At 55.7% G+C, this 24,230-nt stretch overlaps 2 protein-coding genes across 4 annotated transcripts in view; both read right to left on the reverse strand.

Annotated features, from left to right (window-relative positions):
- Positions 1-32: 32 nt before the first annotated feature.
- Positions 33-24,230, reverse strand: part of IL4I1 (interleukin 4 induced 1) — a 26,172-nt gene continuing 1,974 nt past the window's right edge. Inside the window, exons 2-9 of one of the 2 annotated variants that reach the window (XM_045987803.1) lie at positions 11,657-11,792; positions 8,905-9,048; positions 5,418-5,656; positions 4,481-4,593; positions 3,760-3,961; positions 1,901-1,969; positions 1,454-1,590; positions 33-954 (exon numbers count right to left, since the gene is read on the reverse strand). In XM_045987803.1, the coding sequence (XP_045843759.1) occupies positions 33-954; positions 1,454-1,590; positions 1,901-1,969; positions 3,760-3,961; positions 4,481-4,593; positions 5,418-5,656; positions 8,905-8,941 (1,719 nt within the window). In that variant the 5' untranslated portion in view covers positions 8,942-9,048; positions 11,657-11,792. Of the gene's footprint in view, positions 955-1,453; positions 1,591-1,900; positions 1,970-3,759; positions 3,962-4,480; positions 4,594-5,417; positions 5,657-8,904; positions 9,075-11,656; positions 11,793-24,230 lie in introns of both variants that reach the window. The other variant, XM_045987804.1, reaches the window with a different exon arrangement.
- The window catches only part of NUP62 (nucleoporin 62), a 22,430-nt gene continuing 11,505 nt past the window's right edge, over positions 13,306-24,230 (reverse strand). For both annotated transcript variants that reach the window (XM_045987805.1, XM_045987806.1), the window contains exon 2: positions 13,306-16,051. In XM_045987805.1, coding sequence (XP_045843761.1) covers positions 14,403-15,989 — 1,587 coding nt within the window. In that variant the 5' untranslated portion in view covers positions 15,990-16,051 and the 3' untranslated portion in view covers positions 13,306-14,402. The remainder of the gene's footprint in view (positions 16,052-24,230) is intronic.

Here is a 24,230-nt window from a genome sequence, read left to right on the forward strand (position 1 = left end):
GCAGGACCACAGGGCTTTTTCTGAAAATACTTTTAATGCTCGGGTCTCTTGTGGGTGGTGTGCCGAGCGGTTATCCCGTGCACAGCCTGGGCGTGGGTGGCACCGCCCTTTTCGAACTCGCAGCGGGTACGGCTGGGCACCAGGCGCACTACGCCCTCCTCGGTGTCGCTGTCGACCATCATGTGCCCCTCTCGGCTGTTGATCAACACCGCAGCTCGAAGCGCCGACTTGACAGCGGTCTCCACCCAGCCGTGCGGGTAGGCCGTGTGCTCACCGGCGAAGTAGATGCGGCCGTAGGGGACCGCCCAGTCGTAGTCCGGCCCCTCGTCCTTGTCTTCACGCCAGAGCAGGGGCGGCTGCACCACGAAGCCGCCCTGGCTATGCGGGTCCTCCGCCCAGCGTTTGACGATGCCGCTGCCGTCCCACAGCCGGTACACAATCGGCCCGTGCAGCGCCGCCACGTCGTCGAGCGCCACGCGCATCGCGTCTTCTGGGCGCAGGCCAGCAAACGACGCCGCCGCGTCCGACCAAGTGTACGAGGCCAGCAGCAGCGCGCCCTCGCCCGGAGGCGGGTAGAATATCACCCGCGACGGGCGGGCGGTGCTCGAGTGGCCGCCCTCGATGTGCTCGTCGTGCCAGAAGGGTCGGCGGAAACTCAGGAACACCTTGGTGGCCGGCACGTAGTGCAGCGCGCGCAGCGCCTCCTGCCGCCTTCGAGACAGCGGCGGCGAAAAGGTAATGCGCTGCAGCGCCGGGCCGCTGGCTGTCAGCAGCACCACGTCGGCGGTCATGGCCTTCAGACTCCGGGCCCTGCGCGAGCTGGCGATGTGCACGCGCACATCGTGCGTCCCCTGCGTTATCGCCACGACAGGCGCGTGCAGCAGCACCGGCCCGGACAGCGAGCTCAGCAGCGCTCGCGGCAGCAGGTCCCAGCCGCCCACGATGCGGCTGTACCTGCAGGCAGGGCGGGAGCGTGAGCCCGGAGCTCCGGCCCTGCAGCTCCTCGTCGGCTCCTCCCAGCGGGACCGTTCCCGCGCACTCCCGGGTGGGCGTAGTTTTTGGCTGCAGGTCCCCTCTTCTCCCGCCCCTTCTCGGAGGGCCCGCCCACTCCCTTACGGGCCCCAGCACCTGCCTGCTCCTCGCTGACCCCGCCCACTCATCACCCCTGCCCTCGCCAGTCCCCGACGTCCCCCAAGGACCAGGGAGCAGAGAAGTGTCCAGAGCCCCACACCGCTCCCCTTCTCCTCTGGGCCACGCCTTCCTCTGGGAACCATTCCTACCCCGTTCCTCCCGAGGACCCGGGATGAAGACGCGAGTGCGGCAGGACACGGGCACCCCTTCTCATCTTCTCTCCAGTCCCGACCCCACCCAACACCGATGGTCCCGCCCGCCCGATTACTCGCGAGCCTGGATCCCGTTGGCCCCGCCCCTGCCCGCTGGCCCCGCCCCTCACCGGAGCCGGTCGCTGAGGCAGCTGTGGGCCCTTAGGGCCTCAGCAAAGCTGAGATAGAAGAAGCCATCTTTGGACATCACGTCTCCCAGGAGCCGCACGGCAGGCTGGCTCAGGTTCCCCTCCCCGAGAAGGTATTCCTGCAGGACCGGTGCACGCGCAGGTAAGGACCCAAGTGGGCTGCACCCGCCGGCTCTGGCCCCAGCCCTGTGGTGGTCCCTCCCAGGCTGAACCTCTTGGTTCCCTGATGTGACAGTGAACTACGTACGGTTCTCTGAAGCTCAGGGATCCAGTCCCCGCTGTTGGGACAGATGAGAGAAGAAAGCCCGGAAAGGGATCGTGTGCTGAACCCGGGGTTAGGCAGGGTTCCCACCTTCTGACTCCAGGGCTACCGCTCCACGGGCACCCTCCTTGTTCGGGTTTCTCAGTGACGCTGAGGCCCCCACTTACCAGGAGCGTGTGTCTTTCAAACTTCTTCATTGCCTTTCTGCAGCCCAGTGTCTTGAGATCTTTGAGGGCCTGTGGTGGGACAAGGGGATGATGCTGAGCTCCAGGGGCAGGACGGCAGAGGCCAGGTTGGTGTGCAAATCCAGGGTCTCCTCCTGCACCTGCCCCCGCCAGCCATTTGCCAGTCCTGCTCAAGCCACCAGGCCTTTGCCCATGCTGTGCCCTCGGCCTTGCCCTCCACTGCAATCCACTGTCACCACTCTGTAAAGTCTCCCCAGGTTGTTACTGCCCCTTCCTGCCCCAGCCCCAGCGCACCCTGACGGTGTCACGCTCAGCCCCACTGGGCACGGTTTGGTCTGCATCTGTCCCTAGCCTGTGAGTCACTGCTGTGTCCTGCTGGTGCTCAGTGATTGTCACCTGGATGGCTGTGGGCACAGACAGAAGCAGAGTCCCTTCTGCCACCCGTCAGCCCCGAGGGGCTTAGTCACTGGTTTCTCCCCTGGCCAAGGCCCTCCGGTGGCTCCCCAGTGCCCAGAGCCCCAGCACTGTGCCCACAGTCGGCCCCTCGGTCACCATCTCTTGGGGCAGCTCCAGTTCTGCCGCACTATGTACAGGACCCAGTGCCCCCCTCCCCCCACATCTACACCGCTGCACGGTTCCCCACAAGCGGCCACCCTTTACCGTGCTGTTCAAGTCTCTTCCCTTCCTGACAGCCCCGTTTCACCTTAACCCTCTTCACTGTCCACCTGGCTTCTCTCTCGTGGCCAGGGAACTCCCCAAAGGATGTGCCCCTTCACTCACTCACTCACTTGTCATTCACCTCGAGTCTCCCTAGGCTCCCTGGACAGTGCCAAGCCACAAAAATGGCCTCAACTCGGTGACCACCCTTGTCCCAGAGGGAAGACAGACAATTAGGAGCTCCCAGAGGAGGCCAAGGCCTGCTTCTCCCTGAGGGCACCAGGGAAGGCTTCCTGGAGGAGGGAGGTTGGAGCTGGTTCTTGGGGGATGAGCAGGGTTCTCCAGGTGGGAAAGGGAAAAGGCCTTCTAGGCAGGGCAGGAAGCAACAGCAAGCAAGGGCATGGGTGCAGAATGGTGCAGGAGCACACTGGGTATGGAGGAGGACGGAGCTGGGGTGTTTGGGGCACCATGAGGGCTTTGGGGGTAACAAAAATTTCTTGGAGGAGACATGAGGCTGGAGCAGGTGGGAGAGACCAAACCATTCAGGGCTTGAACTTGAGGCTAAGGCCACTGCTTCACCACTGGGATGAGCAGGGTGAAGGTCCAGGGTAAAGGATGAAACCTGAGCTGGAGCAGGGGCTGTGGGGACCCAGCGGTGGGAACAGTGCAAGTGATCAGGGGGCAGGAAGGATGGGGTCGGGGGGTACTGATGGTGGAAGGGAGAGGGAGGGAACTAGGATCTCACCTGGGCATCTGCCTGCCTGGGACTGGGGTGCGGGTGATGGGGCCATTATGAGAGGGGAGAACACAGGACTATGAGTGGGGTTAGGGAAGGATGCTGAGCTCAGTGGGAGCTGCCAGGTCCCGGGGTACGGCCAGGGGGGCACAGACAGAAGTCTGGGTCTCCAGAGATGGATGGGGAAGATCTTTGATCAGCAGATCAAAGTTTAAGCCAAAGAAGGGGAGGCTGTCGGGACTGTGTGTGTGCGTGCGTGTGTGCGCGTGTGTACAGGGGTCAGAGACCAAAGGCTGATGGCGCTCTGGGGGCCCGCAGCATTTACGGGAAACCACAGTTAGAAGAGCCAGCGCCAGCAGACCGGAGGAATGAGAGACACAAGCAGCCAGGCGGGGAGGAGGCTGGGCAGAGGTAAGAAAGGCCCAGCCTCAGGCCTCCGGCTGCCTACCCGGTTGAGAGCCATCTGGTAGATCTCTTCGGGCGAGTGGCCCTTCTCCCTGGGGCGCAGCTTGTAGCCCAGCTTCTCGGGCATCTTCTCCACCACGTAGTTCCGCAGCTTCAGGTTGTTCACTTCTATCCACGTGTTCTCATCGTACTGAGTGAATTTGGTCAGGTTGAGCCCTAGGCTCTTGCAGAGCTCATGGAGGATCCTGCGGGAGATGGAGGGGCTGGTGAGAGCCAGGCAGGGCGAGCGTGTGTGCGGGGGGGAGTCGGAGCCCCTCTCCGGGGGTCTGGGGATGGGCATCAGGCTGCAGCGGGGCTAGAGTTGGGGTCCTGAGTGCGGGGGCCTGGAATGAAACGGGAGCAAGACTCGAGGCTGGACGGCTGAAGGTGTGGCGGTTCTGGTCTGTGTCTGGAGCAGGAGCTGGCTTTCTCTGGGGCGGAAGTGGTCCTGGGGACAGAGTTCGGGTTGGGGAAGGGACAGGTTAGGGTCTGTAGGTCTGGCTGGACGTGGTGGGGCTGGAGATGGGAGATCCTGAAGTTAGAAGAAGGACAGAGGGGGAGGTGGAGTCTTGACCAACTTGACTGGGGGCTTAGGTTTGGGGTCAGAGTTGGAGTTCAGTCTGGCCCTGGAGTGGGGATGGAGTTGGGGATCTGGCTGAGTCTGAGCATAGCCGTGGGACTGTGGGTGGCCTCGGTGCATGCCTGGCTGCCTGGTCAGTCCTTACCTGTGTGAGCTGGGCATGCGCATGGCTCCCAGCTCCCCAATCCAGCCCGTCTTCCGGTCCCGGTAGGTGAAGATGCGGCCCCCGATCCTGTTGTCTGCTTCCAGGATGGTGACCTGAAGGATAGAGGGGACAGCAAGCAGGGCCCTTCAGCTCCTCCCACTGAGCCCCCATCCCCAGCCTTCCATCCCCACCCAAGGCAGCACAGACCTCAACTAGAGAAGGACCCCCTTCTTTTTTTATTTTTTTAAGATTTTACTTATTTGACAGACAGAGATCACAAGTAGGCAAATAGGCAGGCAGAGAGAGGGGGAAGCAGGCTCCTTGCTGAGTGGACAGCCCGATGCAGGGCTCAATCCCAGGACCCTGAGATCATGACCTGAGCCAAAGGCAGAGGCTTTAACCCATTGAGCCCCCCCAGGTGCCCCTAGGACCCCTTCTTTATAGAGAAGTGAGAGGAGCTGGGAGAACAGATGTCACAGCAAACATGGACCAAATGACACTCTAGACTACAGCAGGAGACGGCAAGCCAGATTGCAAGGGACTTCCCAGGTCAGAGGGTGGGGAGATTTCCTGCAGGAACAGAGGTCCTGGCAGAACCCATTCTCATTCTCGGATTTCGGTGACAGGGGCAGTCGTTAGATCTCACGGGTCACTTCTCCTTGAGTGGAGTTTCCATCTCCACCAACACAAACTCCCCCCCAGGAGGTCGGAGGACATTCAGAGGGAATTCCCTCAGGAACGTGAGAGAGCAAGACAGGGAAGTCAAAGGCCTCTCAGCGTCCCTCTGGGTTTCACTCCCCAGACCAAGGGGCAAAGCATAGCTCTTCTCCCCACCTCCTACCAGCCCCGTAACAGGGATGTGGCCAGGCCCCTGTACCCAGGGCTCTCAGCCCGCAGCAGGAAAGACTCAAGGCAGACTCCAAGCAGCCCTTCTCACCTTGTGTCCCGCATCACTGAGCACCTTGGCAGCTACCAGCCCAGCTGCACCAGCACCAACCACAATGACCCTCTGAGGCTTCGAGGTTCGATTGAGGCCCAAGGTCACAACCTTGAGCAGCACCTCATAGTCAGGGTCATGCATACATTTTTCAAAGGGATCCTGGCTGTGGGAAGTCTTCCAATCCAGGGAGGCCTCCAGGCTGAGGAAGAAGGAGACCAGGACGAGGAGGTACCGGGCTGGAGGTAGGAAGGACGGGGACAGTGGGCAGGTCAGTAGGCGTGTGGGGGGGGGAAACGTGGGCTCCGTCCCCGTCCCTGTGCCCCTTCCTTTGCTTACTTACCTAATGAGGCCATAACTCTCGGTGGGAGATGGTGTCTAGTTTGGAGGGGAGGCAAGGGTCACTGTGACAGGGGCTTGGCCGCCCCTATGACCTCATCCCTCCATCTGTCCCATCTATGCGCCTCCTGTTCTGTGCTCACCTGTCTGCCCTTCGGTCCCCCTCCCTGCCCTCCTTTCTCTTCTCCGTTCCCCTCTCCTCTGTTCTCCCTGTCTCCAAGTGTCTCTTTCTGGGGGTCCCAGTCTCTGCAGCCTCCTCTCTACCTTGGCTCTCCGTGGACAGCAGCAGCACCTCTGTCCTCTGTCGCTCCCAGTGGTCTGCCCCGTCCCCCGTTGCCTGTCCTTAAAGGAGCTGAGCCCCGCCCTCCCCGCCCTCTGGGAAATCTGTGGCGGGAAACGAAACTACTTTCCTGAGTTGTAGGGTCAGGTGCTCAGGGTTTAGTTGAGGCTGGAGGGAGTGGGTGTTGGGGAAGGGGGGTTGAGAGAAGCAAATCAGTCTATTTTCTTCCTCTTGCCCCAAATAGTTCTGGGGTAGTTGGAAGGCCAGAAATAAATGCTCAGGTAACCATGTAAAGGGGGGCCTGGTCTCAGGATCCCTGCATCTGCCCTTGGGGCTGCATGCTCCCTGTGACAGCCTCCAAGTCCTTCTGTGTGTCAGTTGTCGCTGTGCCCTGAAGGGCCCTTGCTGGCTCCAGTCCCCTCCCACAGAGCTGCTCTGAGCCTCAGTCTCTGAGGCTGGCCTGCCCGGGTCCTGAGCACTCGGTTCTGGTTTGCAGCTGTCAAGTGGGGGCCATTAGTGTGGGTAGAATTAGGCAGTGAGTCCAGGTCCGGCCCTGTGAGCAAGCACCTGGGTCAATACTAGAACTTGCTCCTCAGGAAATGCCAGCTGCTGCCACCGTGCGGGTACTGGGAGGGGCTCAAGGAGTGACCCCCTGCCCCCCAGCCCCGTGCAAGGAGCAGCCGGGGATATGCGCTCATCCTTCCCATCCCTCACTGAGATGCTCAGCTGTGGTGCTCAGCTCAGGCTAGGGTGCCAAGGACCACCTCTGCAAAAGGCTGCAGGGGCCTCTGGCCTTGGCTTTCACCACCCCTATATGTGGGGTGCATTTTCCCGAGGCAGGCAGTGAGAAGAACAAGATGACCCGGCTCCAAGGAGCGCCCTCACTTGTGGCAGCAGGGGTCCTACGGCTTTTGGGGCTTTAGCCAAGGGGACATGTGGTAGGTCCCCTGAAGTGGGTGGAGGTAGAAGACGCCACTTCGGGGATTTTTCCTGGCGTGGGCACCAGGCAGCTGGGGAGGAGTTAAGCCAGAGGCAGCAGATCCTCTGCAGCAACAAGATGGGAAAACCCGAAAGGGTACATCAAAGGGGGATGTGGTTTGATGGAGGATGGGGGAGGGAGGGGGCCTATGAGTCAGAAAACATGATGCGGGGGCCTGGGAGGAAGCAGCCAAGAAGGAAACACAATCCGCTGGACAGAGCCTTGAGCCTCGAGACTCAACGCCAAGGAAGCGAAGGGCACAAGTCAGCACAAATGGCAGAGACCGTCCCACGGTGAGGACCCACTAAGGTGGTCCTGGTTTCAGTGCTTTGCACCGACTGTGCACCTCACTGCGCTGCACTTGACAGAGGAGGGATCTGAGAGATGGAGAGGGGGTAGGCAGGGGAAGACCCCAGGACTTACCCAAGGCCTCAGGGCAGGAAGGCCTTTCCCCTGGCTGCCCCTGTCTGCTTCCCTCCCGGTGGCACGGGGCACCTGAGCACTGCCACGCTTGGACGGCACTCACAGTAGCTGCCGCCGCAGGAGCACGTGGCACGATCGCTCCTCTAACCCCAGGGGCCTCGTTGGAGGGGAACCTGGCCCGCTGACCAAAAGGCTCATGCCCCGGGTTCCACAGCAGGAAATGACAGAGCTGGGGGTCGTGTTGGCCCCTGGCCGGAGGCCCATCTGTTCTGCTTCCTTAAGGCAATGTCCGCACAGAGAGGGAGCAGCCACAGCACGGAAGCAGAAAGGGTGGACGCGGCAGCCATGAACTCCTGCACTTGTCTGGGCAAGAAGTGTTGGTCCCCAGCACAGCTTGAGGGGTCCCGCTGGGGTCCCTAAGCCAACCCCCCTGGTTCCTCTCCCATATAGGAGAGAGAGCCCCCTGGCTCTGGGCACACCCCCCGCTGGCTTCCTGGACTCTTCGAGAAGTGAAACACCCACCTCAAGGGGTCAGCAGGGCAGGGAGAGGGAGGGAGAGGAACCCAGCTCGTGAGGTGCCCCAGGACTGGGAGCCAGCAGCGCCTGAGAGGGTAGGGATCCTGCTGGGGCAGGGTCTGGTCTGTCTGCTTGCTGCTGTGTAATGCCTACAGGAGCTGTGTACCACGACGTCCCAGGTACTTCATACGTTTTACTTCATTTACTCCAGTAAGGATCCTGACAAGATGGGCTTAGCTGTCCCCATTTGCCAGTGGAGAAAACTGAAGCCCAGACAGTCACCCGTGAGAAGCGGCAGCACCTGGGTTTGAACCCAGCAGCCTGGCTCCAGGCCCAGGTCTCTCTGCCTCATCACCACTGACGTTTGGTGCGATCTCTGTGGGGGTCGTCCTTTGCGTTGTAGGATGTCGAACAGCCTCACTGGCCTTTACCCACTAGATGTCAGTAGCACTTGTCCCTCGAGCTGTGACCACCACAGATGTCTCCAGATATTGTCAATCATTCCCAGGGGAAGGGGAGGCAAAATCTCCCCAAGAACCACCGGGCTAGGCTCAGGTTGATGCTGAATGGAACACTGAACCAAGTGGCCAGCTATGGTCCCAGAGAGAGACCTGAGTCCAGCTGGCAGGAGAAATACTGGGGGCCACACAACTGTGCAGGGGACAGGGCTCATGCTTTCTCTGAGGCAGTTCAGAGATACGGAGTGGTTGCTACGAAAACTTTGACCAAGTCCCTGAGGCAGTAGGGCGTGCCCAGGGGATGCCCAAGGCCCCAGGGGGAAGTCAGGGGCCCAGACCTGGATCAGGGAGGGGCTCAGAGAGCAGAGGACAGACTTACCCAAGGCCCTTGGTCTATGGCCTGACTCCTGGACAGAGTCCCCCTTCCCAGAGAGCACTCCTGCCCCTCCTCCCCCCTTCCAGAACCCCTGGGCCCCATGGGGGGGCACTCACTGCATGGCTGGCTCTGGGGGGCTCTCTCAGCGCCCATGGCCTTTCTGGTTAGCCCGGGACAGAAGTCATCATTGGGCGTGTACGAAAACGGGGTCAATGGTGGTAGCTTTGTCCTGATTCCGTTAGACCAAAGGTGCCAGGGTCCTGGTGAGTTCAGAGCAGTTGGGAGGCTGTGGAGGCAAGTCCTCCCTTCTCAAAAGCTTTTTATTACGGAAATTTCAAACATATATAAAAACAGAGAGACTGGGATGATAAACCCGAGTGCATCCATCACCTCCTAGCCCATCTTGTCTCATTTACATTTTCTCCCTCCCCCACTGCATTATTTTACAGCAAATCCCAGACATCTTATTTCGTAGGTAAATACTTCAGGATGTTTCTCTACAAGAGAGGTCTACAAACGTTTTCTATAAATATTTGGGGCTTTGGGGACCACACTGTCTCCATCTTGCCGACTCAACTCTGCTCTCCAATAAGTAGCCACAACATGTATAATGATCTGGCATGGCTGTGTTCCAATAAAATTTTATTTACAGAAACAGGAAGTGGGACTGTAGTTGGCCAACTAACTTTTTAAAAAAATTTTTTTTTAAAAGATTTTACTTATTTATTTAACAGAGAGAGACACAATGAGAGAGGGAACACAGGCAAGGCAGTGGGAGAGGGAGAAGCAGGCTTCCTGCTGAGCAGGAAGCCCGATGTGGGGCTTGATCCCAGGACCGGGGGATCATGACTTGAGCTGAAGGCAGACGCTTAACGACTGAGCCCACCCAGGCACCCCGTCAACCAACTTCTGCTTTCAAAAAATATTACAACTTATTTGCTTTAAAAAAAAAAAAACAAAAAAAAAAAACAACCCACAGAGGGGTGCCTGGGTGGCTCAGTGGGTTAAGTCTCTGCCTTCGGCTCAGGTCATGATCTCAGGGTTCTGGGATCGAGCCCCACATCGGGCTCTCTGCTCAGCAGGGAGCCTGCTTCCCTCTCTGCCTGCCTCTCTGCCTACTTGTGATCTGTCAAATAAATAAATAAATAAAATCTTAAAAACAAGACAAACTACAATACCAGTATTACATTTAAAAATGGCATTAAACTAAAGCCCAATTTCCTGGATTGTCTCAACATTTTTTTTTTCCAAGTAGGCTCCATGCAGTGCAGAGCCCAATGCGAGGCTTGAACTCAAGAAGACCCTGGAATCAAGACCTGAGGTGAGCTCGAGTTAGGACACTTCACTGACTGAGCCACCAGGTGCCTCAAAGAAGCCCACTTTGCATTCAAGTGATATCAAGGGTCTTTGCTCAGTGGATTTGGGGTCTGTGTCCTTAGAACCTGGGCGTTTATGTGACCCCACGGCATCAGGCTGGGCCCGAGCCTGGCAGAGCAGCACATCAGGTCTGGTTTTGGCCACGGGGAAACCTACGGAGGTCATGGGGTTGAATCAAGACGCCGTCTGGACGTGAGGTGCGTGCCTAGGTGAGTCACTGATGTTTGAAGTGATTAGTGCCACTCCGTGAGGGCTGTGGGACAGGCACAGGGGCAGTGTGGGACAGATAAGCCTGGCTGGCAGCTGGCTATTGTCCAGAAGCCAATGTGGTTTTTGAGGCTGAGGGATTTTGTTCCTGGGAAGTTCTGCAGAAAGCCCTTGCCCTAAGAGTCTGAGGGCAGACTTTTCAAGCACCCAAGTAATTTCAAGGTAGATTGAGAACTTGGAGGCCATGGTGTGCTGGGTCCTAGCAGTGCACAAGAGCTGACTGATTTTTTTTTTTAAGATTTTATTTATTTGACAGACAGAGATCACAAGTAGGCAGAGAGGCAGGCAGAGAGAGAGGAAGGGAAGCATGCTCCCTGCCAAGCAGAGAGCCCAATGTGGGGCTCAATCCCAGGACCCCGAGATCATGACCTGAGCTGAAGGCAGAGGCTTTAACCCACTGAGCCGCCCAGGTGCCCCGAGCTGACTGATTTTTAAGATCTTTGGTTTTTGTTTTGCATGCCATTCTCAAAAAAAAATTATACACATTTAATGATTAGTCTTATTGAAAAACAAATTTAGGGGCGCCTCGGTGCCTCAATGGGTTGAGCCTCTGCCTTCGGCTTGGGTCATGATCTTGGGGTCCTGGGATCGAATCCTGCATTGGGCTCTCTGCTCAGCAGAGAGCCTGCTTCCCTTCCTCTCTCTCTGCCTTCCTGGTGATTTGTGATCTGTCTGTCAAGTAAATGAATAAAAAATCTTAAAAAAACCCCACAAATTTAAATACTCAAAACTCACCATTTCCCAATCATTCGATTACATTTTACTATTATGTATACTCTTGAGGAGAAGCAATTGTATCTGTAGGTGTCAATTTCCCAAACTCCCGGTCCGTGACCTCACATCCGTGGCTTGCAGCCAACCCTGGAGAGGGCCTCTACACCACGGGTATCGGGCATCGGCATTTGCCACCCATCAGGGCTTTCCCCTACCCCTGCCCTGGAGAGCCGACTGTTAGGTTTACCAGCACACCACTGCTTGGGCATCATTCATTTCAACCTCTGCTAGGAGATGAAGGGTGCCGTGGCTCTGGAAATCTTTAGTTGTTTGAAACATCTGACCCTTCTGATGGCAAGTTGCGCCCAACAACAGAGGCATAATCCTGGGGAAGCAGCTGGACTCTAGAATCACTTAAGGGCTTCCTTGAGATGGAAAGAAAAGCCATAACCATACATCTAATTGCCACTCTTATCCCTCAACTGGGAGAAGAAAGCAGTAACAGCTTACTGAGAGATTCGCCTTTAAAAGCCTCTGCTGCCAAATTTAGTCACCACATTTGCTGTCTTCATACTACTTAATGAAGAGGAACTTAAGTAGAGGCCGTTTGTCGGGACCAGCAAAGAAGCGCATCTGTGTTTTCTTCCTGGAAAGGGAAACTGCAGTTACAACGAAGCCATCATCTGCAGGGTGGCAACCCGTCTGCTGCCGGTCCTTTGGCAATCCCGGGGACCCCTCCCTGGTGCTCCTGGGAAGCCTGCTGGGGCCATTTTCCCCATGGTGCAAGAGCACCGTGACCACTGTCCTGATTTATAATTGTGTTTTCCTAAGTGGGGTGCCCATGGGAATAAGTGAACTCAGTATTTCCATTTAAAGAAGTACCTATATGAAAGCAGTTAAGCATTACTATTGTTCAATATGCAAAACCGGTCAATTAGATAACATTGGAAATGCAAGCTCAAGTTTTTAGCTCCTGCCAGCAACCTCCGAGTGAGCAGGAGCACCATTCCATTTTTGTGACCCCAGTGCCAGATCAGGATCTGGTATACAGAAGGTGCTCCAAAACTAGATGCTGAGGGGTGCCTGGGTGGCTCAGTGGGTTAAGGCCTCTGCCTTCGGCTCAGGTCATGATCCCAGGGTCCTTGGATTGAGCCCCTCATCAGGCTCTCTGCTCAGCGGGGAGCCTGCTTCCCTTCCTCTCTGCCTACTTGTGATCTCTGCCTGTTAAATAAAAAAACAAATAAATCTTAAAAAAAAAAAACAAAAAACAAACCCTAGATGTTGAATGAATCAATGTGGATAAAATATAAATGACCTCCTACTTTCCAGGATGACTTGAGGCTGCTCCATCTCTCCTCCCTTTAGGGAGAGGGAGCAGATGTGGGTCTTGCAGTTAGTCAAGGCTCAGACTGCACAAAGGGCCAGTGCCCAGGCAGAGGAGCTTTCAGAGAGAATCAAGTGGGTTAGTGTGGAGTCTCCCCACTCTGTTCTGTTCCCCTCCCTCTCCTGTGGCTTCTTCTTGGACAGGACACTTGTTCTCGGAAGACAAAGATGGTCCAAGGAAATGACTTATGACCAGGACTTTGGGAAAATGGACCATACATCTCCAGGAATTAGCTCTGGGCATTCCTTAGCAAACACATGGCTTAGCGAGGCAGAGGCTGAAGGGGTAGACCTCCACCCCAAAGCAGGAGATCCAAGCGCTTGGCATCATTCTCGCCCACAGGAGCCAGGGAGAGGCAGAATGCTGGGCCAGTATCTGGAAATGACCCCCATACAACTCCACATCCCAGCTTCGCCTGTTTCCCACCTTTGAAGCATGACTAGTTCCTCCAGCTAGCCCTAGGAAATGGAGAGGAATGCTGCTGATGGCACCTGTGGCCTCCGAGCGAACGCCTTAGGGAAGATGGCGGAGGAACTGACGTGTGTGTATCCGAGATGGAAGCCAGAACATCACCGGCACACATTCCCTCATGTGCTGCTCTTCTGCCATCAGCACCAGACGAACCCACGACCTGCATCTGGGTGAGTGTGTGCTTCAATGATGTATTGTCTAGCTCTGGTTTCTGAGTTCCGGACAAACGGCACCCCACTTGATGTAGTCTTCTGGAACCTGCTCTTTCTCCCCAGCTTTCTAAGTGATACACACCAATGGCATCTTTTTTGTTCCACAGTAAATTTTATTTAGGAATGCAACATATAGTCATAGTATCTCAGACAGTGCAGCAAAGTATAAAGACAAATACAGGACATTCAGGAAACAACCGGTTGGCTTCTGTCTTCTGGACACCACAGATCTCTCACTGTTAGCAGACTAGGTTTGCTCCAGCACCGGCAAGTTCCAACCCAAGTCTGTGGCCATCTCTGGCACTCGTGGCCATTTCAGCAGGCATTTTGTGGATGAACATTTGATGCCGTGTTTCATCTCCATTATTCTTTCGAAAATGTGACAGGGATTGTGCTGAGGACACAAAAGGGGTCAAGAAACACAGTCCCTGCCCATGGGGGCTCACACTCAATAGTGAGGCAGAGAAGTTCACAGTCTGCACAAGACATGCACGCTCTCTGTGGTGTTGGGGCCTCAGGACAGCCACCGGACTCAGCTCTGGGGCAGCTGAGAGGGCTTCCTGGACACCTGGAGGATGGGGCGGCGTGTCAGCCAGGCAGGGTAAAGACCTCCCGGTGCAAGTCTGACCCTTTTCTCAATATTGCATTCAAGTCCCTCATCTGACTGTCCTTCCTCCTTTGAAATTCTCCATCCCACGGTCGGTCCTATTCACATGCCCCTTTCTCGCACTGGCGGTCAGTCTCCACAGGCGCACACCTTACGCCAGGATGCCGTCTCCTTGAGGACGGACTCTTCACAGCACCTACGACTATATGTTGGGCAGGGTGGCCACTCGGCAGACCCTGGCTGGGAGACAGATGGTTTTTGAGGAACCTTTCTAGCACTCTCTACTGGCACTTGGCCGGAGCAAGAAGGATGCAGTGGGTGGTGGTTGTGAAAGGGGTCTGAGATACACAAAAGATACGCAAAGAAACTACACCCACGAGGCTGCTGCCCAGACTAGAGCACTTAGAATACTTCCATTTTCACTAATGCAAAGCAAACCACAGAACTGTTCTCAACGGCACGGTCACATGAAAGAAAGGAACAAACAAGTATTCACTGCAACCAAACACTAGACAGTAACTGCGTGCCCCCACTGCCCCCCAACGCCCTTGGAATGCACGGGCCCCGTAGACGGCTGGCACGTCAGTCGAATGTGATGCGGAAACTGCGCTCCTGCTCCTTGCGACGCCCCTCGCACACCTTGGTCACCTCCTCCACCTTCCTCTGCAGCAGGGCCGAGTTCTGGTCGACCCACTGCAGCGAGTCCATGTGTGCGTTGAGGATCTTGCAGATCTGCTGCAGCGGGTCGCTGGTGTCGGCCGGACCCCCGGACGTGTTCAGGTGCTCGATGATGTCCTTGAGGTCCTGGGCCATGCGCTTCAGCTGGGCGTCGATGTTCTCGGCCAGCTTGTAGGTCCTCTCGCGCTCCTCGTCGGCATGCTGCAGGTACACGGTGCCGCTCTGCTCCTTGACCGACTCCTCCAGAGGGCTCAACAGGTCTTCCAGCTCCTTCTGCTGAGATAGGATGAAGTCGAGCTCTTGGTCCAGCCTCTTCTGGTCCAGCTTCACCTTCTCCACCTCACGGTGCAGGGTGGTGATCTTCTCTCCGTTCTCGATCAGCGTGCGGTCCCAGGCGTTGACCTGGGTGGCCTGCTGCAGGAAGTGCCGCTCCTGGTCCTCCAGCTCCAGACTCCACTTGTTGATCAGACTCTCTAGCTGGGCGTAGGTCATCACAGGGCTGGCAGACGCCCCAGTGCCGGCGCTGGGGCCCGGCGGCGCGGCCACGGCAGCTGGTGCGTTGCTGGCGATCCCAGCTGGTGCCAGTGGCTTCAAATTCAAGGCGAAGCCAGTGGTGGTGGTGGTTGTGGTGGTGGCGGCAGCGGTGGCGGCAGCGGCAGCGGGGGTGGCGGATGCTGTTGTGGAGGCGGTGGAAGCTGCTCCAGGGGCCTTTAAGCTGAAGCCCAGCGTTCCGGCCCCGGGAGTTCCGGCCGTGGTTGAAGGGGGACAAAGGGAAAGCCCCGTGGCGGCAGACGAGGTCGGAGCGGTGGCTAGCGAGGCGAACAGCGTGGGGCCAGCACTGGTGGTGGCAGCAGCAGGGGCAGGAGCGGCCGGCTGTGTGGTTCCCGCTCCGCTGGCAGCCGGAGGGGCGGCCGTGAAGGGCAAGCCGGCAAGCGCCGTGGGCTGGGCCGAAGTCCCCAAGGAGCCTATATTGAAGCCTGAGGTCCCGGTCTGGGATGTGCTTCCCCCTGTGAAGGAGAATCCCCCCGTGGTGGTGGATGGAGCAGCAGAGGTGGTGGTGGAGCCGAACACGAAGCCGGTGGGGGCTGTGCTCTGGCTGGAGGTGACAGTGCTCGAGATGGCATTGGTGAGGGTGCTGCTGCCGAGCCCAAAGCCGCCAGCGTGTGCTGTGGCCGGGGTGGCCGTCGCACTGCTCAAGTTAAGCTTCGGCGCGCTGATTCCTAAGGAGAATCCAGTTCCTCCCGTAGCAGGAGTTGTGGTTCCAAAGCTGAATCCTGGGGTCTGTGTCGTTGGAGCTTGGGTCGTGAGCGAGAACAGGCCAGTGGAAGGGGTACTTGCCGCCGGCTGGGAGGGAGTCCCAAAATTAAACCCACCAGTGCCAGATGTAGAGAAAGAAAACCCGGTAGCAGGTGTGGTTGTCGCCGTCTTTGCAGCGCCAAACGTGAACCCGCCTGTGGGGGCCCCAGTGCCTCCAAAATTAAACCCGCTCATGGCTCCAGATTCTGGTGGCGGCAGCTACGCTGGTTCCCAAAGAAAATCCGTTGGTCTGCAACCTTGGGAAGATTTTTAAAGCAGAGTAAGTCAAATGATCAGATGGCAGTTTGGGAAAGGCAACCTCGACAGCCAAGGTGAAACCGTCCGGAGGGTGGCGGGACTGGGTAATTAGAACATGTGACCGCCACCCCACTCCCTGCTGTAACCTAGCCAGGCCCTGTTAAACTAGAGAGGAAAAAGCTCTGGAAGCCCTAGGGGTCACGTACTAGGAACCAGATGTGCTTGGGACAGGCACAGCCACATTCAGCACCAGTAGGAGTATCTGCTACCCTAAAGGAGAGGGCCAAAGAGCACCTGAGGAGGTCAGACCAAGGCACTTCTGGAGAGTGGGACTAGAAGCACACAAAACACCACCTTCAGGGGCGCCTGGGCGGCTCAGTGGGTTAAAGCCTCTGCCTTTAGCTCAGATCATGATCCCGGGGTCCTGGGATCGAGCCCCGCATCAGGCTCTCTGCTCGGCAGGGCGCCTGCTTCCCTTCCTCTCTCTCTCTCTGCCTACTTGTGATTTCTATCAAATAAATAAATAAAATCTTAAAAAAATAAAACCAAACCAACAAACAAAACACCACCTTCAGGACCTGCTCCCCAGGATTCCCTGCTGAATGCAAGTGGGGGGTGGGTGGGTGGTGGACTGATCTGGCCGAGTACAGCCCTGAGCGTCTTTCTGGATCTCTGAGAGAGGCCCCAGAAAGCAGAGCTCTAAGGCAGGGCATTAGGCCCCATAGTGCACACTGCTGACCACTTAGGAGGATGGAGGCCTGCTGGAGAGTCCCCCTGCCTTCCTTCCTTAGAATTCCCCTGAGATTTTTCTCCAGGGTCTCAGGAGGTGGCCTCCTTCCCGACAGGTGCAGGGCACAGAGAATGTGCATGTGGGGCACCCCCCATCCTCCCAGCCATCTGCAGCTGAGCTGCACAGAGTAGGGAGGAAGAGGGAGGGAGGGAGGGAGAGGGAAAGTGATCGTGGACCCAGAGGATTCACATGCTCACAGGACCCTGCACTGGCTCTGGTGAGGGAAGAGAAGGGAGTCCAGGAGGGCCTGTGAACACCCGGCTGTAAGTTCTCAGGCACCTGGGGGTTGTGGCTGACCTCAAATTTAACACGAATTCACGGTTGGCTGCCACTGCTCAGTAGGTTCCTAGGCCGCATGACGAGAAATGCCAGTTCCAGTGCAGACACCAGGGTGATTCCCAGGCAGCTTGCTGTGCCCACTATGTTCTCCTTAGCCACCAGACCCTTAGCTAACTTCGCAACGGTCCTAAAGGGAGACTGGGATGATGGTCCCTATGCACAGATGGGGAAAAGAGAAGCTCAGACAGAAGTAACTTGTCAATTCTTACCCCACGGTAGGCCCTGAACCTGGCCATGGGCTGGCTGTAAACCCCTCGTTATTTCTACTCCATCAAAATGGTCCCTCTGGTCACAGGGTACGCAGCCCTGCCCTGGCTCATGGCCGCCATACTGTACCCCAGCCTCCATCCCATACCCCGCACAGCTTATTTTCCTTTCGTCTAAAACAGCTCAGACAGTTGAGCAGCAAGACAGCTCCCTGTTCTCAGGCACAAAGTTGGTTCTCCAGACATAAGGAGTTCTCCAGGCATAAAGGAAAGACCAGGTTTGAACTCTGCTTCTGCTCCAAGTCGTGGGTCCTGCGAAAGTTACTCCTGAGCCTCTCTACACCTGTTTCCCAATTCTGACAAGAAGGATGATCCCCCTCCACTGAGGAGGATAAACAAGGTCCTGACAGAGAAGCTAAGTGCCGGGCCCAGGGAAGGCGTCCTATTTCCTGAAGTCCTGTTTCCTCTTCCCTTTCTCCTCTGGGCCAGTTTTACTTCTTCAAGTGTCCTCAGGAATCCTCTCGTGCCCTGGGCCAGAGGAACCCTGCTGCGGCTGCCCCTCCCCAACTTCTACGGCACCCTCTGCCTTCCTGGCAGACCCCAATATTTCCTTTTTCTCCAAAGACCCATGCTTCTAGGGAGATGACCTCAGTGTGGTCTGCTCTGCCCCTGGGGCCACCTGCTTTAAGCCAGATCTCAACTGGCTGCCTGCCCATCAGCACCTTCAGGGGTGGGTGTTTGGAAGGTACACTGCTGCCAGACTGACGGGGGCAGTCGCTTTGGTGGGGGGGGGGGGGGGAGTGGCGCATGGCAGGGCCCCAAGCTATGGCATTTTTATAAAGCTCTCCTGGGGGCTCTTGGGAAAGGTCCCTTCATTCTCACAACGTCTGAGCCCCTGGGGCCGCTCGGACCCCGCACTGCCCTGCGCCAGACCCCTTCTTGTGGGAGAGCGCAGACCTCCTCACTTGAGCACCACAGCAAGCCACGTCTGCCGTTACTGGCAGCCCAAAGCATCCGAACAGCTACGCCTACATGTCTCAGTTCTCAAGACCTCAGCCCAAGAGAGCTTCTATTAATAAGTTGCAGCTAAATTTTTCCACAAGAACATTTATAAAAAGCTCTCTGTAACTATTAAAAAACTACAAGAAAAACAAGAGTCTGGGGGGCTTTTCCGGTTTAATGGCTCACCCTTTATTAAACGCCTCATCAGTTTCCGATACTACACATGCTAGGGATCTACTAACAGTGGCAAACACTATTGGTTCAGCCCCGTGCTATGCACTTTAGATATATTATAGCTCACTTACTCCAAAAGCAGGTCCATTTCATAAACTGGGAGAGTGAGAGGCCCAGAGAGGTCACCTAAGCCATGGCCCTTGCCCTTGAGGTAGCCAGAGACAGGGGAAATGTGAACTTGAGTACCAGGGCTCTAGGTAGGGAAGGTGGAGGATGGGGGTGGGGAGGGGTCAATAAGGGAGCATTTTCCTGAGTTGAGCGCAGAAGGATGCGAGGTCAGGGTCAGTCAGGTGGGTGGGAGGAAGGGCCTGGGTGAGGCAGAGAGGTTGAGACACAGGTGTGTCTCTGGAGTGCTAAGTGATTTGGTGTGGCTGGTGGGACTGTGTGTTTGTTCATGCAGTAAAGGGTTCACTCTGAAGGCCTGGGTTATCCAAACCCTACACATCAAAGAAAAGACGCCCTTTTCTGGTTCCTGTGAGATAACCTGTGAGCCCTGCCAGCTTGACCTCTGCAGGGGCCAGAGACAGTCACACAGACACTCCAGTCCACGTGACCGACCCCCAGTAGAAACCCTGGACTCTGAGGCTCAGGTGAGCGTCCTTGGAGGGCAGTGCTCCACATGTGCTGTCACACGGTGATGCCGGGAGAATTAAGTGCTGTCGTATGACTCCACGGGGAGAGACCACTGGGAGCTCAGCCCTGCTCTCTCCTAGACTCTGTCTGCTGCACCCTTCACCCTTGCTGATTGATTCTTTCCCCTTTTGTTGAAACCATTAATCTAACAGCTTTGCTGAGTTCTGTGAGTCTTTCTAGAGAATCACTGAACCTAAGGGTGGGCTCGGGGATTCCCGAGCACAATGTGTGTGTAGTGCTGTGTGATGTGACGGGAGCTGTTGGTCGGGAAAGGACATGTTGATGGCTCAGACTTCATTTTGCGTGAATCATGGAGGGACTTTAGGGGTGGGGAGACTAACACGGCCAGACACATGTGCGGGGAACAGACTGGAAGGGAAGAAACTAGAGGGTCAGGTAGCTGGGAGGAGGTTGGGGTGATGGTCTAAGCCAAGAGCCTGAGCGAGGGGCCAGGACTCTGGGGACAGAGAAGAGAGAATGTGTCTGAACAGATACACACTATTCTGAGCTCTGAAACAGGCTTTCCACTTTACCGAAGGGGCAAGCTTTCCCACAGAAGCAGCTGACAGTGCTTGGGTCAGGTGCTTAAGCCTGGGTGGCCACAGATGTGGCATCTGTAGCTCACATGGGCCTGGAGTGAGGAGGGTCTGCCTCAAAGTCACCGAGTTACTGACAAGAGCTGCCTACCCCACTCTGTCCCTGTTTGTCAAGCCAGGGGCAGGAAAAGGGAACAGGGCAGTAGCAAGGGGGTAAAGGGGCTGACTGAGTCATACTGAGGAAAGAGCTAGAACAAAGGCTGGGGTGTGGCCATGACAACAAGAGGCCAGTATGGTTAAGGGGCAGGGGCCACTGTTCCTAAGCCCAGGACTGACTCTCCCTCCCTACCCCAGACCATTTCCTGTATCTGGAGCAGGGGTGTTTGGGAATTAATATGGGGGGACCTCAGCCTTGGACCAAAGGAATGGAAGGATTAAGAAGACAACGTGTGTGTGTGTGTGCGCGCAGGGGGGTCTGTGTGACAGAATTATGGCCTCTATACATGTCCACCCCCTAACTCCAAACCTATGAATACAAGACCTCACGTGGCAACAGGGACTTTGCAGATGTGATTTAATTAACGATTCCGAGATGGGGAGATTACCCTGGATGGACTGCATGGACCCTAAATGTAACCATGAGGGTCCTTAAAAGTGGAAGGGGGAGACAGAAAATGTGACCATGGAAGAACGTTGTGAAAGATACTATGTCACTGGCTCTGAAGACGGAGGAAGGGGTCCTAAGCCAAGGAATGCAGGGGGTCTCTAGAAGATGGAAAAGGTAAAACATGGATTCTCCCTCAGAGATTCCAGAAGGAAGGAGGTCCTGTGGACCCATTTCAGACTTCTAACTTTCTGAACTGTAAGAGAATAAATGAGTGCTGTTTTAAGCCACTACGGCTGTGATCATTTGTTATGACAACCGGAAGTTGACAGAGGAATTGGGGGGGGGGGGGAACAGGATGGACTCAATCTAGACAAATGGATGGGAAACACACCCTGGAGTTGGGGCCAAGGAGAGGCTGGAGAAGAAAAGTGACAGGGCCAGGGCGCACGGTCTGCCTCTGTACAGCAGGGCCAAGGGGAGAGGATACAGCAGTCACTAGGGCCTGGCAGCTGGGGAGCAGGTGGGAAAAGGACAGAGCTGTGATTCTGAGAATCTGGACATCCCCTCCTGCTGGGGTGACCCAATTGGGAATGGATGTGTGCAAAACATTGCAAAAGCAACAACAGGCCACCTATGACAGAGGGAGGGACAAGGTGGCCTGGAAACACGAGAAGGGCTGACGATGGTGACAATGTCAGCCCACAGGGCAGGATTTTCTGCATTTGTTCACTACTGTTATGCCCCACACCTAGAGCAGTGCCTGGCATGCAGCAAGCACTCCATAAATAACTGCGAGGGACCGACAATCTGACAACTAAGAACTACGGTTTACAGAGCACCACCTATGTAATGGTCCTGGGCCAAGAATACTAGGTAGCAGCATAATGAATCCTTCCTGGATGGGAAACAGGCTCAGAAAGGTGATGTAACTTCTTCAAAGTCACAGAGCAGTAAACACTAGTCCCAGGATGGGAATCCAGATCTTTCTGGGGCTAAGTGCTGAAGTTCTGCCTGGAACAAGGAAGGAGATGTCAGAATTAAGTCTTAAAGGATGAACAGGGTTCTCTGGGCAGACAGGTCACCGAGAAAGATACACAGGCCAGCTTCTGTACACTTTGTGGCTGGAGCAGCAGGCTTTGGGGAGGTGGGGTTGGGGGCCAGGTCACAGAGGTAGATTGCCAGGCTAGTCCATCCAGTAGAGGCAAAGCCGTAACATGGTTTCCCTTCTTGATCCCATAGCTGTCTTTCATCTTCACACCTCAGAAATGTAGTGACCCTTCCATACTAGGATCCTCCACTGGGGGTGGAGACAGCTACTGTTCCCTTCATCTACACCAGTTCAACTCCAATTCATTTGGGGCAGCAGCGAGTACAGCCAAATGGCTCTATTTCCCAGGGCTTCTCGATGGGGCTTGGGATTATGAGTCCTGGGTTTTCTAGTCCACTGATGGGCTGGGATGGGGACTGCAGACAGTAGGCCTGTAGCTGTCATTAGAAGTCCAGACTCTGGATTTCTGTGTGCTCTGAGGAAGAGGGCCTTGTTTGTCATGCCCGCTGGCCAGAGACCCTGCTTCTTCAGTCCTAATCCTGGGATCTTAGGTTCTAAATTCATCACCCATGCCTGTTTTCTCACATGAGAAGCAGGGATTACAGCTCACAGATCTGCAATGGGCACTTAGCACACTGCACTCTTGGGGCCCAGGAAAAGCTAACCTCTTATTAATGCAAGTTCTGGCAGCAACTAGAGCAGATGCTCCTGACATTTCAGCCCCATGGCCACCTGGTGGCGCTGCGAACAACGCTGAGGCCAGGGAGCAAAAGAGCTATCACTGTGGGAGCCACCTCTGCAAAATAAGCAATCTAGTGGTGCACCTGGTTGACTGAGTTGGTAGAGCGTGGGGCTCTTGATCTCGGGATTGTAAATTCAAGTTGGGTGGAGAGAGTACTTAAAACATAAAATTTTTAAAAATAAATAAATAGTGATGCCTGAATGGCTCAGGTGGTTAAGCCTCTGCCTTCAGGTCAGGTCAGGATCTCAGGGTCCTGGGATCCAGCCCCACATCCACATGGGGCACGGGGTGGGGTGGTCTGTGCTCAGCAGGGAGCCTGCTTCCCCTTCCCCCTCTGCCTCTCTGCCTACTTGTGATCTCTCTCTCTCTGTCAAATAAATTAAAAAAATTAAAAAAAAACACTTAAAAATAAACAAAATCTTAAAAAAATAATAAATTAGCAATTAAGACTTGGAGGACATGTGATGACAGGCTCAGAGAGACCAGAGTAGGAGAGAAACAAGGGAGCACAGGAGATGGGAGCAGGAGAGAAAAGGCAGAAAATCAGAGACTGAAGGGACTTTGCCTTTGGCCCCCATCAGCCCAGCCAGGGAAAGCTGATTCCCTTCGGGGGCTCAACACCTGCTGGTACCTTTGCCACTGTGCTAGTGTGGGAACTCCCTGTCCACTCTGCTGTCCCCCGTTGTCCGTCCCGCCCCCTCCCCACCGCAATCATCTCTCTCCTCTGGGTTGTCTCACCAACATGTAAACGAGAGGTCACTGGCCACTCACCCACCCCAAGTCAGCACACACGGCTGTTTAAACATTTCTTGAATCAGTTCTCCTTTCTCCCTCTAGTCAAAGATAAACTCTCTAACCCTCAGGAACAGGCAAGCTGAGAGCGCACCAGCCCCTCAGGAATGGAAATCAACTGATAAGTAGCAAGCTGCTTGCTAGCCAGACCACAGCCAAGGCAGTCTACAGTTCCAGGCAGGGAAGAGACAGCAGCGTGCTAGGTGGGCTCCGGAGCAGTGACGCGTCGGTGCGGCCAGACTAGGGTGCAGTATGAAGCCGTAGGAGGAATCTATGTCAAAGGATCTTGTTTGTTTTGAAGGCCTTCCCCAGGTGGCTGGGGAGGAGCTGGTGGTGCTCTGGGCCACTGTGTCAGGCTCTTACACAACCACCATGCCTGGTGGGCATGGGCAACCGTGGTTGCTGGGAACGGAGCCTTCCCGAGAAAGGCAGGAGGCTTTTGTAAGCCAAACTGGCAGCAGGGAAACCTCGGTGCTCCCGGCAGTGTAAAGGCTTCTCTGCCACAGTGCATGGTGTCCCCAACAGTGAAGGCAGGATTGACTTCCCCTGCCACCGTTTTCAAAAGCCCTCTCATCTCCTTAGGCCACTTGGGATTCTGGCCCCAATTTCCTAAGCCTGTTCCTCCCTGAGGACCCACATTCGAGGTCCTTCAACCTCCCAGGTGTAATGAATTTGTGTTAAATATTAGAGACCTGTGAAGAGAGGACACAAAAGAGGCATGTCTGTCCATGTGTCTGTCTGCTCTTCGGGGGGAGGAGCTGCGGAAAGCCTCACAGCCTGTTTCACTGGTGCCTGTCTTTTCCCCCACGTGGTGTCCCATGATCAGATTCTTCAACGCCCTGCACCCTGACGGCTGAGGCAGCTTTGTCACACATGTTCCATTTCTCAACCTACCCAATAACGTGGTGGTGGCTATTTTATTTTCATTTTATTTTATTTTATTTTATTATTTTTTAAAGATTTTATTTATTTATTTGACAGAGAGAGATCACAAGTAGACAGAGAGGCAGGCAGAGAGAGAGAGAGGGAAGCAGGCTCCCTGCTGAGCAGAGAGCCCGATGCGGGACCCGATCCCAGGACCCTGAGATCATGACCTGAGCCGAAGGCAGTGGCTTAACCCACTGAGCCACCCAGGCACCCTATTTTATTTTCATTTTAAAGATCTATTCATTTACTTTAAAGAGAGACAGAGAGCACACATTAGTAGGAGGAGGGGCGGGGGGAAGGGAGAAAGTGAGAGAAGCAAGAG

This window comes from Meles meles, chromosome 19, assembly GCF_922984935.1.
Source record: "Meles meles chromosome 19, mMelMel3.1 paternal haplotype, whole genome shotgun sequence".
NCBI lineage: Eukaryota > Metazoa > Chordata > Mammalia > Carnivora > Mustelidae > Meles > Meles meles.